The 13153-nt window shown below is 39.3% G+C and overlaps 1 protein-coding gene across 1 annotated transcript; it reads right to left on the bottom strand.

Annotated features, from left to right (window-relative positions):
• Nucleotides 1-8686: 8686 nt before the first annotated feature.
• Nucleotides 8687-12796, bottom strand: LOC107738193 (SLIT and NTRK-like protein 3). The gene is made up of 2 exons (XM_016549922.1): nt 12473-12796; nt 8687-11417 (listed from the first exon to the last, which is right to left on the bottom strand). Exon 2 carries the CDS (start codon nt 11391-11393, stop codon nt 8745-8747), a length of 2649 nt encoding a protein of 882 aa, XP_016405408.1. The 5' UTR covers nt 11394-11417; nt 12473-12796; the 3' UTR covers nt 8687-8744.
• Nucleotides 12797-13153: the final 357 nt, after the last annotated feature.

Genomic DNA, 13153 nt, shown 5'->3' with positions numbered 1-13153 from the left:
GTTGTTGTTTGCTATTTGCTGACCTCTTATGTGAGTGACAGGTTGCTGGAGGGGAGGTATTATTGTCCTGCCCTCATGCCAGTGCACACATTAGCAGAGAAGAGATGTCTATAATATAGTTATAGTAAACACTGCAATATTCTGTTAAAATAGGAATTATCGATTTTGAATTCATTGTGACTTTAAACGTCATCAAAACTACTGTTAATGCAGACTGAGAAACACAATCCACAAATAGCACCAAAAAGTTTTTTTGGTCAGATATTAGAAATCAGAAATCAGGCACAACAAAAGCCTTCTATTTTCTTTCAAAGGATAGTTCACCCAAAAATGATGTTTCTGTCATGATTTACTCACTCTCATGTCAAATACAAAAAGGTAATTTGAAGAACACTGGGGAATAAACACAACGGAATCCCATTTACTTTCACTGCATGAAGAAAAAAACCCTGAGACATTTTTTTTTTTAAATATCTTCACTTGTGTTTTGCAAAAGAAAATAGGTCATATGAGGCTTGAAACAACATGAAGGTGAGTACATTTTTATTTTTGGATGATCTGTCCCTTCAAAGATGCACTATACGGAAGTTTGGCCTCTATCAACATCTGTGGTTGAAACATTAAATTGCCAGTTTGGGGTCTTTTGAAAGAAGACTCTTTTGCTCACCAAAGTTGCATTTATTTATTTTTTTAAAATACAGTAAAACCTGTAATTTTTGAAGTATTATTATAACTTAAAATAACTGTTGTCTGTTTCAAATTGTAATTTATTTTTGTGATGGTAAAGCTGAATTTTCAGCAGCCGTCACTCCAGTCTTCAGTGTTACATGATCCTTCAGAAATCATTCGAATATGCTGAATTGGTGCTCTACTCAATAAATATTTCTTATTATTAATAATAATGGTAAAAACATATTTTTTTATTCATGTTTAATTAGCATTTTTTGGAAACCGTGATATTTTGTCAGGATTCTTTGATGAATAGAAAGTTCAAAAACAGCATTGTTTAAAATAGAAATCTACTGTCACTTTTGTGTCCTTTCTGAATCCAAATATTATTTGTTTAAAAATGTAATGTAGTTGTTTTATGATGAATCTGATGGTTTAGAGGTATACCTCTGCCTTTGATCACAATATCAGAGTGGGTTTCTCATTCTACACCAAAACCAGATGAAAGAAAGTGCTACAAAGCCCATGTCCAAAAATGGTGTTGTCTGACCAAGTAAGTAGCATCTCTTCTGAACTCATTTGGATGAATGACAATACAGTAAACCTGAAAACAAAGGTGTAACAGGGGTCAGTGCAGTATGTGACTGTGCATTTAAAGATGAAGTGAGTAATTTCAGCAACTGGACCTGCAACAATAATGATTATTTCCAAACAGATTTCCTAAATGCTCTACTTCTATCCAAAAAATCAGGTAGTCCTGCCCCAAACAGGTTGAGTCAATGATACATTGCTTTAACAAACACAATTTTTGATGTCTTTGTGTCTGTCACGATTTGCATTTTAAAAATGAATAGCTTTTTTGCATAATGCTTCCTCTGGAAATGTTCCAAAATGTAGGTGGATTCTATATACATAAAACAAATATTAGTCATTGTTTTTAAGAGTTTAAAAGATGGTGATAAGAGAACAAAAAGGTTTAAAAATCATCTAAACTCAAGACATCAGTATAAAAATAAACATGCCCACACACTTCTTCCTATTTCATTAATGTTGTTAAACCTCGGCAGATAGTTGTGAAATAAGCACACATAAAATGAAAATAGATCCCAAATGTCTAAAAACTGACAGTGCCATGCTCTCCTGCTCCTGCAGTTATATTAAGAGCCCTGACTAATGATCTGTCCTTTATCTCAGCCATGCAAACTATATCTTCTCTCGCCTTTTCCTTCGCACATCCTCTCTTTTCCATATCGTTCTCTCGTGCATCTGTCGACCGAAGCAAATGTTCGTCGAGGATTTCATTTCAGAGCGCCATTTACACAAGCCACAAGCTCCAAATGAGTTGCAACACGCTGCAAAAACAAAATTTCTAGATAAATCTACCACAGCATGTCACAATAAGTCACAGCTTTCCTTCTCCCTCTTTTTTGGTTAGCATGCTCTTTTGCAAGCCTTTGAAGAGAATGTTAATGATCACGGAAACCTGTGCCAAATAGCTCAGCGATGAATTTCTTTTCCTCTGATCAAAATTGGAAGAGCCTGACACTGAGTAAACCCGGCTGGAGTCCCAGTCGGTATGATCTATATTTCATTGTCTCAGTAACATCTGTAATTAATCACTCTTCTCAAAATGAATGCAGTCTGTCCCCTCTTCTATTTTTTATCTAATGGGGTCAGCACTCTCATTTAAACGAAGGAAAATGGAGGGGAAAGAAAAAATGTGTGGATATGTCTCTCCACATATATTTTGATTGGTTTGAGATCGACTGAAATAGAAATTCATATTCTTAAGGTGGAAGGGCAAAAGACTCTAATTATGCTCTCTTTGTAATTATATTGTTGCATCCAATATAAAACATTAAACCCTCATTATAATTGTTATCATGTCTTATGCAGAAACACTGCATAGCTTCAGGTTGCTTATACAAACATTAAGATAGCAAAACTGTTTCTGTCATTCTGTCAAAACAATTAAGAAAAGGTTGCACTTGTACTGTACATTTCACTAGTTGTGGTCTTATCTAGCTCGGTGGAATCTTGTAATTAGCTAAATATGGAAACTAGTGTTCTATAATGAAATTAAATTCCATCATTACTGCAGTATATTATTTTATAACACAGCTTTCAGGAATAGTTGATTCTGATTGGTCAATCATGCTGCTAGCGTTCAGATATTTCCTAATAGACTGCAACAGTGCCTGTCCGCTTTTTCGATGGTCTTGGTTCTAAAGTATTTTTCCTATTCATTTTTCCCTTAGGGATTAAAAAAAAGTCTTTGCTTTAGAGGTATAAGCCATTAACCAAATCAACCAGCTACAAGATGAATTACAACATTACAAACTTTAATTTGAAGCAAAAAAGTCTTTGAAAATCAGAGAAAAAAGAAAAAGGTACAAAACTGTCTACTTATAGGCTGTACTGAGGGAAAGAACTACTATCCCATTAAGCACTGAGAATAACAATTAATTAAAATCAATAGTGGAATATGAAACTATTGATTTCAATATGTTAGTTCTATATAAAACAACATATTTTCATATTTATTGCAAAAATATGCATGTTATGGATATTTTCGTGTTGAGAGTGTTGGGAGCATGGGAGACTCTATCGCGTCATTCATGGCGCTTCATGGGAGCGGATAGGCACTAAAGTGTTCTTTTAGCACAATTTGCTTGTCACAATTCCCTGATTATGGAGATTTCTGTTGAATCATGGGTAGTTTTTCACCAGGAATTCCACAATTATTTTAAAAAAGTTGAAATAATGTGGGTTCAAAAAAGCATATGCTATTGACGTAGCTCAAAGTAGATCTGTCTTTAAAGGTACATTATTGTTTAAAATCAATTCCCCTGTTCAACAAATTAATACTTCTAAAAGCCAACTGTTGCAAACTATATTCACCATTGTCCATGGTAATGCTTTATTTGTGCAAGTATTTTTTTCTTAGATTCAAGATAATACAATTCAACGTTTCATGTACACGTATTTATTTATTTAGTGATCAGCCATGATAATGTACAATCAGATGGTCATAATTGCAAAATAAACACCTTCTGGCTGATATAAGATTGATACACTCCCGATTACCCTGTCGTATTTTGTGATAATGACCGAATGACTGTACATAATCTCTAACATAATTTTCTATAATAAATGATTGAGTAGGACATTAAAATGTGTAGATATAGGATAACAAAGAGCAACAACAAAGAGCTTCCTTTGTCCATTTGAGCTTTTTTCTGCTTTATTTTTTTTCGCCTGTTTGTATGTTATTTTTCCATATTTAGTTCCCACCTGCCCAAAGCAGCTCTATCTGACACAGACGTAAACACCTTTGTGTAAACTTCAGCATTTTTAATATTAGTATAATAAAATCATCACTCCCATTGTGCGCGCATGTCTGTCTCTTTCTCCCTTTATATTTTGTGTAAGCTGAAGAAAGACATTAGGAATTTGCTAGGTGAAAGATTCTTCCTGGAAACATGCTGCTGGCAAAAACATGATCAGCAAAATTCTCCATTGAGAATAACAAATAAGCTTAATTAAAAATAAAATGAAGTATAAAAGCATTCCAATGCTATCTAAACTTCCAAAAAGCCTGTTTTGTTATATAGTGATTTCCAATAAACCCTTTGGCAGATATCACAGATAAAAAGCATTACTTTCGAATGTTTAAATATACAAACTCAAGACATTCAAATAAACAAATACCACATATAATTTGCTTTGTTTTCCTTTTGTCTCCCCCTTCCACGCTGATCAAGTTTTCTTAATGAAAACATGTAATTACTGATACAGTGATGGTGCTCCGTTAGATACCGTGGGTCAGATCAATGCCCTCCCAGCCAAGACAAACATACAATTACACTGACAGATCTCCCATAAATGTCCAAGAACTACAGCAGATGGTGGACTCAAGAGACGGTGCTGATGGCTGCTTCACAGTGTACTAGATTCTAGGTTCATTCTCAAATGCATAAAACAGCTCCCACTGCAGGAAATAGCACACTGCAAAAGCTGCACAGCACAGCACAAGGCATTGCAGAACGCCTTGCCGATACCTCCTCTCTCCTTTGCACAAAAGAAATTCAGCACCACGGACAGGGAATAACCAGCTCACGCTGACTATATCAGCACTCCGCACTGTATGAAGAAATTGGGCATAAAAAGTCACTCGTCAGACACTAAAACACAACTTTTCTCCTTGCTGGCAGTTTAATTCCTGTTGAAGAAGGAAAAGTAAAGGAGGAGAAACAAAAGATCTGGTTTGACAGCATCCTACTCTCTTTTCCCAAGACAAAGCTCTCAGCGTGGTGTCAGAGCTGCTTCAAACAGAGATTGAACCTGTACAGCATACAAAACACCAGCCTGTTCTTGCACCGGCTGTACATTTAGAGAAGTTTGTGGTGTGAGGTAATATTTTCTTATCATTTCCTATACTAGCAACTACAGTTTATCTTTCTGTCAGGGTTTGTGAGCTGATTTGACAATCAGGTGGATGTGAGCCACAGAGAGAGAAGGAAATGGGAAAATAGGGATGCCCTGAAATTAAAATTCTGACCAACAACATTAAGCAATTTTTTTTTAACTTTAACCAATAAATACCAATACTGATATTAAATATATTAACATGCTATACTATTTTGTCTTAATAAATGAAAAAAGAAAAAGAAAAAAAAAAACACTAAAATCATTTTAAATTCTAAAAGTGATTTTAGGCATCACAGCATTGTAGTGTACAATATGAAAAAATAATATTAATTTTGAAGTTACATTTAAAAGTGTTATTAAATTATTGTTTTTTCAAAGATTAACTTTATCACTGACATTAACACTCACATAATATAAAATATAAAAAAATATGGTAAATGAAAATTAAATATTATATATTAAATAATCATTGATTATTCACTGAACATTCATATACTGGACAATAACCAATATGGTACAGATTTGGATATTTTGCATCCTTACTAAAAGTGCTTCATGTGGTAACAGCTAAACAATTTGATTTTATTCAAATCAAAAATGTTATCAACCTAAATACACCACTAAAACAAGACATAAAGATTTGTTGACAATAGTTAGCAAACAGCTCTTAGTTAACAAATAGCTCTTTAGTAACATTTGCTGTTTACCATGTCAAAAGTATAGTATACTGTAGTACAGTAAACAATAGGGATCAAATTAGTTCTATAAAACAGGCAGATGTTTTAAATTAAAATCTTATATCTAAAGACATCTTGTGGCTGTTTCATTTTAAACGAAATATGTGGTTTCCAAATAACCTTTCCATTTTCTCTCTGTGTCCCCTACAAGCACATTCTTATTATTCCTCTTTTCTCTCTCAAACAAGCAACTTCAATATAGTGAAAGGTTAAAGAGCAAACCACATGCAGTAAATATCACCCAACGCAATACCGCAGCAATATTGGTCAATAGAAAGGTATCGTCATTATTAGAAAAGCATTTGCTTATCAGGGTTTATCAGAGCAATACCACACCAAATTCTTGTCAAAGCGAAACACATCTATATGCAAGGCAGTGCAAACTTTTTCATATTTTTCTGCTCGGTGATACATTTTGAGCAAGAACAGCTCTGACGACAGCAGAACACTTGAACCATGTCCAAGCTGTCCAGCATTTCAACTAAGTAAAATGACAACTGCCTGCACTGTGGTGTCCCTGAATTTCCCAAGGGGCAGGGGTTTTGACGGCATGTCTGAGCAGACACATTACAGGCGTGACAGCCAGAGGAAAAGGCCACAGTCTCTGGTAAAAATGCAAATGTCAGAGAGCAACGGCACACACCGTTTGCTGACTAATTGCATCCCATTGAAAATTCCGCAGGTACTTTGTGGCTCATTTACGTGTTGGGAACACATTATCCGCGGTGCAGCACATTACATTTTAGCATTCATCGCCATATGTCGTGTTCAGAATTCATAATAACAGTGTTTTGTTAAATGGCTGTTCTGAGAGCATTTTTCAGAAGTAATTATTAACCTCATAATGACGCCACTTTATGTTAGGAGCCTTCCCATCAAAAAAAGTCACACAATACTATCAAAGAAAGTAACTGCTGGTTAGTTCGATTCCATCAACCATTAAACATAAGCTATCATTTCACATTTGCCCGTTTCTCTCTGTTCATGGTCTCTTGGTTAAACGCCACTTTGTCTTGGCGAGGCACATGAGCACAATGTAGCAGAGCAGCTGACTGCCCCTGCGATCGCATTCGCTGCATGCAGGATCAGTTGGCCAGGCCGTCTGTGGGATTGGGCGGCAGAGGCGTATAATGAGGGTTACTGGAGTGGCATTGAGAGGATTATCTCTCCTCATACTATGGACAAAAGCTTTGTGAATTATCACTGAGGAAAGGTGGTTAGGAAGCTGCTCTCTTTGACAAGCAGGTCTAGATGCCAGAAGCAGAAATGCCGTTATAAACGTCCAACTGTGTAAATGATGGATGGCCTGTGAGGGATGGAATCTGCCAAGTACAACATTAGCAAAAATAAACAGGGGCAGCGCGATAAGAACCGATCCGGGGCTCTGACGTTATCCTCCTTTCACACACGTGTCCTTGGACTTTCAGCTCGTCGACTGGCCAATTTCAAGAGAAGCCGGACCAACAGCAAATCCCTTTTGTGAGAAGCTAAAACATTCAGGCACACACTTTCATACTTTAGATGCCTCATTACTTTAATGTTTACTGTAACTCTTTGAAATGGGCTAATGTGTTCAGATGGCTCTGAGTGGAGGTTTGTAATTGCATTTCATGCAGTCAGAGGAGAGATTATGGAAGAAGATCATGAGAATGAGGAAATAAAAATGACAAACGTCAAATCGTGGGATGATGGAACTTCGACACTCATAAATATTCAGCTTCATCTCTTTCCAGGTTTGGTTTTATTCAAAGCTTTTACAGTATGATGCCAAAGAGGGTATTTTTCTCCCTTATGCAATGCTGCGTAACTAGGTTAAGCATGGTGAATAGGTGTATCTAACTGATGCCCTCCCATGGACACTCGGGACTGGAGACTGCAGAGGATGCTATAAGAATGCTGCACATATTCTCTGCTTCCTCTCTTCCAGGTCTGCGAGTGACCTGACAACAGTCTTTCGCAAATTGACTGTGTCAATATCATACAATCTCTGACAAATTTCACACTGTTATTTACTAGTTTCCAGAATATGAGGTCTGGTTTGAAACACTTTGTTCTTTCGGATCTTGCCTGAAGCATAAGCACATGGATAAAGTGCTGTGTGTGTGTGTGTGTGTGTGTGCATGCTATGTAGAGGCCAAAATCTGCATGTTCGCTACTCAAAATGGTACAGTTTGCAGAACTTGGCTTAGTTTAGCACCCTTTATTGAATTCATGGGTTTTTTTCAAGGAAGGCTAAACCAGAGGCATAATCATTATACACTGATTTAACATGATGTCTTACAATAATAATTGCAACACTGAAATCTAAGAATAAATATATGCACAGATCTGTCTTCGCCTTTTTGTGTGATAGACCATGAAAAGGTACGTCCGTAGACATGAGCGATAGTTCCCAAGCTTTTACATGTGTTGACCTTACCTTGGTCCATAAAACCATTCAATAAGTCCCAATAAAGACAATCTACTCAATTTGAAAATACAGATTCAACAAAGCACTTAACAGTTATACAATAACTGCAGTATCTCTATTGCTGAAGGACAATTTTCAGTTAAATAACAAATATTTCTGAAGTTTTCAATGCAAACGAGTTAAAAGCCAAGACCGCACTCCCTGCATTCATATGTATAATTTGCGTCACATGTTTACCAACATCGCAAAGTCTGGAAACAGCAGTGGATCCTTTTCCCTCTAATGTAAATCTATGTATTTTAGATAAATAAAACTGTGATACAAAAATACTCATTTACAACATTGCTGGCTGCTCTTATGAAGGCACTTTAAAAAATCTGAACAAGGGATTTCCTCCAGAGCAACTTGAGGGAAAACTGTACCATCGTACATCGCGTGAATTGTTTTTCCATCTTACCATTTTCATTTTGGATGTGCAGTCTTATATCTGACATGTCTTAGAATTGATATGACCTCTCCAGCATATCAATGTAATCCATCTTTGTTTTGAGTCTAGCCCTCAGCTCAGGGTAATCACTTTGGGTTTGATTAGGACATCCTGTCCTTGTCCCTGTGGTGGTTGTGATCAGTTGCTTTTGTCTGGCATCCTGTTTGGCATGTGGATACTCTGAGGGAGGGTGCGTGTGTCTGTCAGGCAGGTTGCTAAACTGGGATGTTGTGCCAAAAAGACTGTCCACTAATCCCACCTTGGGCGTGGGACCTTGGCTATCAATGACAGTCGGGCAGAGTATTCCGTTTTCGTGGAAGCTGGCAATGTCACCACACGGTGCGCCGACAGTGACAATAGTGTTAATGGGGGAGCTGGAGATCGCCATGGTCCACTCCTTTTCCTTTTCCACCAGCGTTCTGTAGTGCGATCCGCTCTCTTTTGTCTCTGAGAATGGATGCTTCTGCCCTGACTCCTCCTGTCCGCTTTTGTAAACGGGGTTGCTGCACATGTGCGAGGAGGGAGCACCGATGCTATCGTACACGTGATTGGAAGGAGGAGTCTCTGGTAAGGTGGGTGGCTGCTCTGTGAATATTCCACATTCCATCTGAATGCCTGCCAGGCCCACTTCCCCTTGCTTCCTAAAGGGTAGCTTTTCGCGCTTTTTAAGAGCATATGCGCAAAGAGCCGCAGCAGCAAAGAAGGCAGACACGAACAGAACCAGCAGGCTGAGAATGAGAACGGAGAGGGGTATGGCACCTTTGGGTGGGTGCGGCCCCACCTCGGGATACGTGGTGATAAGCCCGCTATCTGATTCGGCAGGAGACAGCGAGGACTGTCGGAGCTCAGAGCAAATCACTTCAGAATTCAGAGAGCGTAAATCTTTTCCTGAGACCAGCTCGGGGGTCTTACACACCACTTCTCCAACTATGACCACTAAGCTCAGCGTGTCCAGCCACTCTTTGAGAGGGATGATGTCGCAGGAGCAATCCCAGGGGTTCTGATTCAGGTCGATCTGGACGACAGCATGCAGGTGTTCCAGAACGCCGCTGACTGGGAGGCAATGAAAGTAGTTGTTCCGCAGGTTCAGGCGTGTCAGCGAGGTACCTGCGAACGCTCCCACGGGCAACGTTCGCAGGAGGTTGTTGTTGAGAAAGACTAGCTGCAGGGAGGGCATTAAACTGAAAGCAGCCGGCTGGATTTCTCGTATCTCATTGTACTCAAAATACAAATACTCAAGGCTGTGCAAGCCATGGAACATATCAAGAGTTAACTTCACAATGTTATTACCATTCAGGTAAAGGCTTCTCAAATTAGGGAGATTAACAAAAGCCCCCTCTTGCATGTAAAATATCTGATTGTTTCCTAAGTGCAATAAATCAAGACTGGAAAAATTCCAAAAATCAGACTTGTAAATTCTCTGAATGAGATTTCCACTCAAGTAAAGCTTCTTAGCATTCAAGGGTCGAGGCATTAACTCGGAAATGTTCCGAAACCCATTTTCCTTACAATTGACTGTCAAGCCAAGGTCATTAATATGCAAGTTACAGGTACATCCAATGGGGCAAATGATCGGTATAGGCGGCCTTGTCTGGTATCCGGCTACAGGCGGCTGATTAGGGAACACGCTGCGCGGTGTTGGTGGTGTCTTTGAGGGCCTGGGTCTTTTTGTTGGCTTTAGGGGTCTTTCTCTTTGTTCAACGGAGGAAGCAGTGTTTTGATTGGGGGAGACTATAGACGACGGCTTTGTAGGCCTTGCCCTCCCCGTGTAGAATGGTAAGTGGAGAATGCTTAAAATTGACTCAATCTCGGCTTCATTCAATAAGGGACAAAGCTCACTGCGTTTGATCTCTCTGAGGTCCTTTCCGTGGAAGTGGAAAGGATACTCGCATGTGATCTCACCAACAACTGCAGTGTATGGAATCTGCTCCAGCCAGGCTTGGAGCTGGATGATATCGCAGACACAGTTCCAAGGGTTCTCCTCCAACTGGATCTCCATGAGACTACGGCCGATATATTCCAAAATCCCTTTATAAGCCAACGTCTTTAATCGGTTGCCTCTCAAGTCAAGGTGCGTGAGAGAGACAGATCTGAAAAGAAACGCCGGCAGCATGGGTATTAAATTGTCATTAAGGATGAGCACTCTGAGTTTGTGGAGATTTCGGAACGCCCCACTGTCTATTCTCTTGATAACATTATAGTCAGCCTGAAGGTATTCTAAACTCTCCAGACCGAGAAATGTGTCATTCCGGAACACTTCCAGTTTGTTTTCGTGAAGGTACAACCTCTTCAGGGAGCTCAAACCATTGAAAGCCCCAACATGGATATCCTGCAGGGCATTATTGCCCAGATTAATGGCCACTGCATTGTTCAAGTGCAGAAAGCTGTTGAAGTAGAGCTTCCGTAAAGAGTTTTTCTGCAGGTAGAGCTTGAATGGTCTAAGCCATGACTGTGAGACTTGGCTAATATTTGTAAATCCTTTGCTGTCACAGTGAACATGAAACAAGCCTTCCTTCACTTCGCAGTAGCAGGGCTCAAAGCAAGGCTCATCTATTTCTTCTGAATCATCAAGTAGAGGGATAGGAGTTGTCCATCCAAGTGCAATTGTGCTTAGCAGTGTAACCCACAACATGCTTTCACCAAAAGCAGGCAAGTGCATAGCCTCAAGAGCTCCTTCACTGCACTGAAAAAAATACAACAGTTTTAGTGGCGTGAAAACAGAGGATCATGAACACTGCTCAATACAAATGATGTTGACTTTTGACAAGTTAGTCGTGATATGACTGTAGAATAGGTGAGGTTATCATCGATACAGTATGACAGAGCAGAATGCAGCTTGGCTGCTTTGACTGCAGTATTTTTTCTGCAAACAATATACTCGAAATATAGAATAAGGCTTCAATAACCAATGTCAGCAAATGCACCAGAGTTTAATATTGACTTAAAAGTACGCCTGCTGCATTTGTTACAGTGATATTGGGAAGAAGCAAAATATGACCTAATCCATTTAAAGGCATCATGCTTCTCTAGAGGTTTCGCTTTAGTTTCTAAATCAGCTAATGACTCTGGAATATCAATTTGACCTCCATGGAAAATATTTCTTTCTCCCCTCCTCTAGGAGCACCTATTAGCTAATGTGCACAGCAGGGCACTTAGGAATGTGATGTTAATAAGACCTAGGTTCTATTGATTGCTGAAGGAGAATATGTGCATACAGGTCATTGAAATAATGTAGCGACCTCAGGCAGCCACTAATGCATGCAAAGCATTTTATTGCGAGCAAAATCTTCAGAGTAACAGAAATCATTATTTTGCAGTTGCAGTACTTTGAGGTAAAGTATGATAAAAAAAATTATATTCATATTTTGCAACAAGACGAGACAAATAAATATTTTTAAGACAAAGTTAAACTGAAATCCAGCCATTGCTCTCTTCGGCAGAACAGACCCAAAGATCAGATCCAGCTTTGAACAGAGTATGCAATACAGACATATAAGGAAACCATTCAAGCACTGCATGAAAAAAGCTGAACTTATGGAAGCTGAACACAATGTTCATTAGCTAACCAAGACCGTTTCACGCCATTATATTACGCTGTCAGAGACATAATTATCACATAATGATAATCCAATGCGCTAAAATGTATTCTATTAGCATTCCCCTTTGTCTGCCGTTAACACCGCCCGCGTCCGTATCCATATCAGAGGCATTAACTGAGCAGAAATGTGCGCTACTCACTCAGGTTACTGCAGTGGAATTAAACGAGCGGAAGATGGACCACTTTAAATGATGCTGCTTCTTGCCATGTCACCGCCGTTGAGCCGCTTCTCCTTCTTCTCCTCTCCGCTCTCGTGGTGGAGGCAAATAGAAGAGCCGAAGACGTGACAGGACTGCAATGTCTCAGAAAGGTTTGCTTTAGGATGCAGGTCCGCTCCCCTGACGAGCGCTCAACAGTGAAGACAGCGAAGGCTGCAGTTCAGCGCCACTGTGAGGACTGACGATGAGCGAGATCTTAGTACATTTCGGTTAGAAACTGTAAGAAAAACTAAACCGCTTCAAGTATGCAAGTTGGCATGGAAATAAATCACAGGATGGCGCTGCCTCGGACTTCGGTTTCCAAGTAAAATATATTGCACCGAGCGCGCCCGCCCGCTCGCAGCCCTGCTATGAAACGCTCCAAATATGTGAAGATGATGAGAATAATATGAACGCAGCAGCCTGCGCGCAACACACCGTTTCAGGTTCAGCGGGGCTTTTTTTGACGCGCTTTAAATGCGTTACGCTCGCTCTCCTGAGACACGTTTGTTGGATTTGCGTTGATTTACGAAAGAAAGTAGTTGAGATTGTTTGTACCCGTAATGCGTAACGCGGGTTATTTACTTTGTTGTGTCACAACATTCTCGTATTATTAAATAATAC

This window comes from Sinocyclocheilus rhinocerous, unplaced genomic scaffold, assembly GCF_001515625.1.
Source record: "Sinocyclocheilus rhinocerous isolate Xijiao unplaced genomic scaffold, SAMN03320098_v1.1 scaffold254, whole genome shotgun sequence".
NCBI classification, from domain to species: Eukaryota; Metazoa; Chordata; class Actinopteri; order Cypriniformes; family Cyprinidae; genus Sinocyclocheilus; species Sinocyclocheilus rhinocerous.
This window is presented reverse-complemented; position numbering and strand designations above follow the sequence as displayed.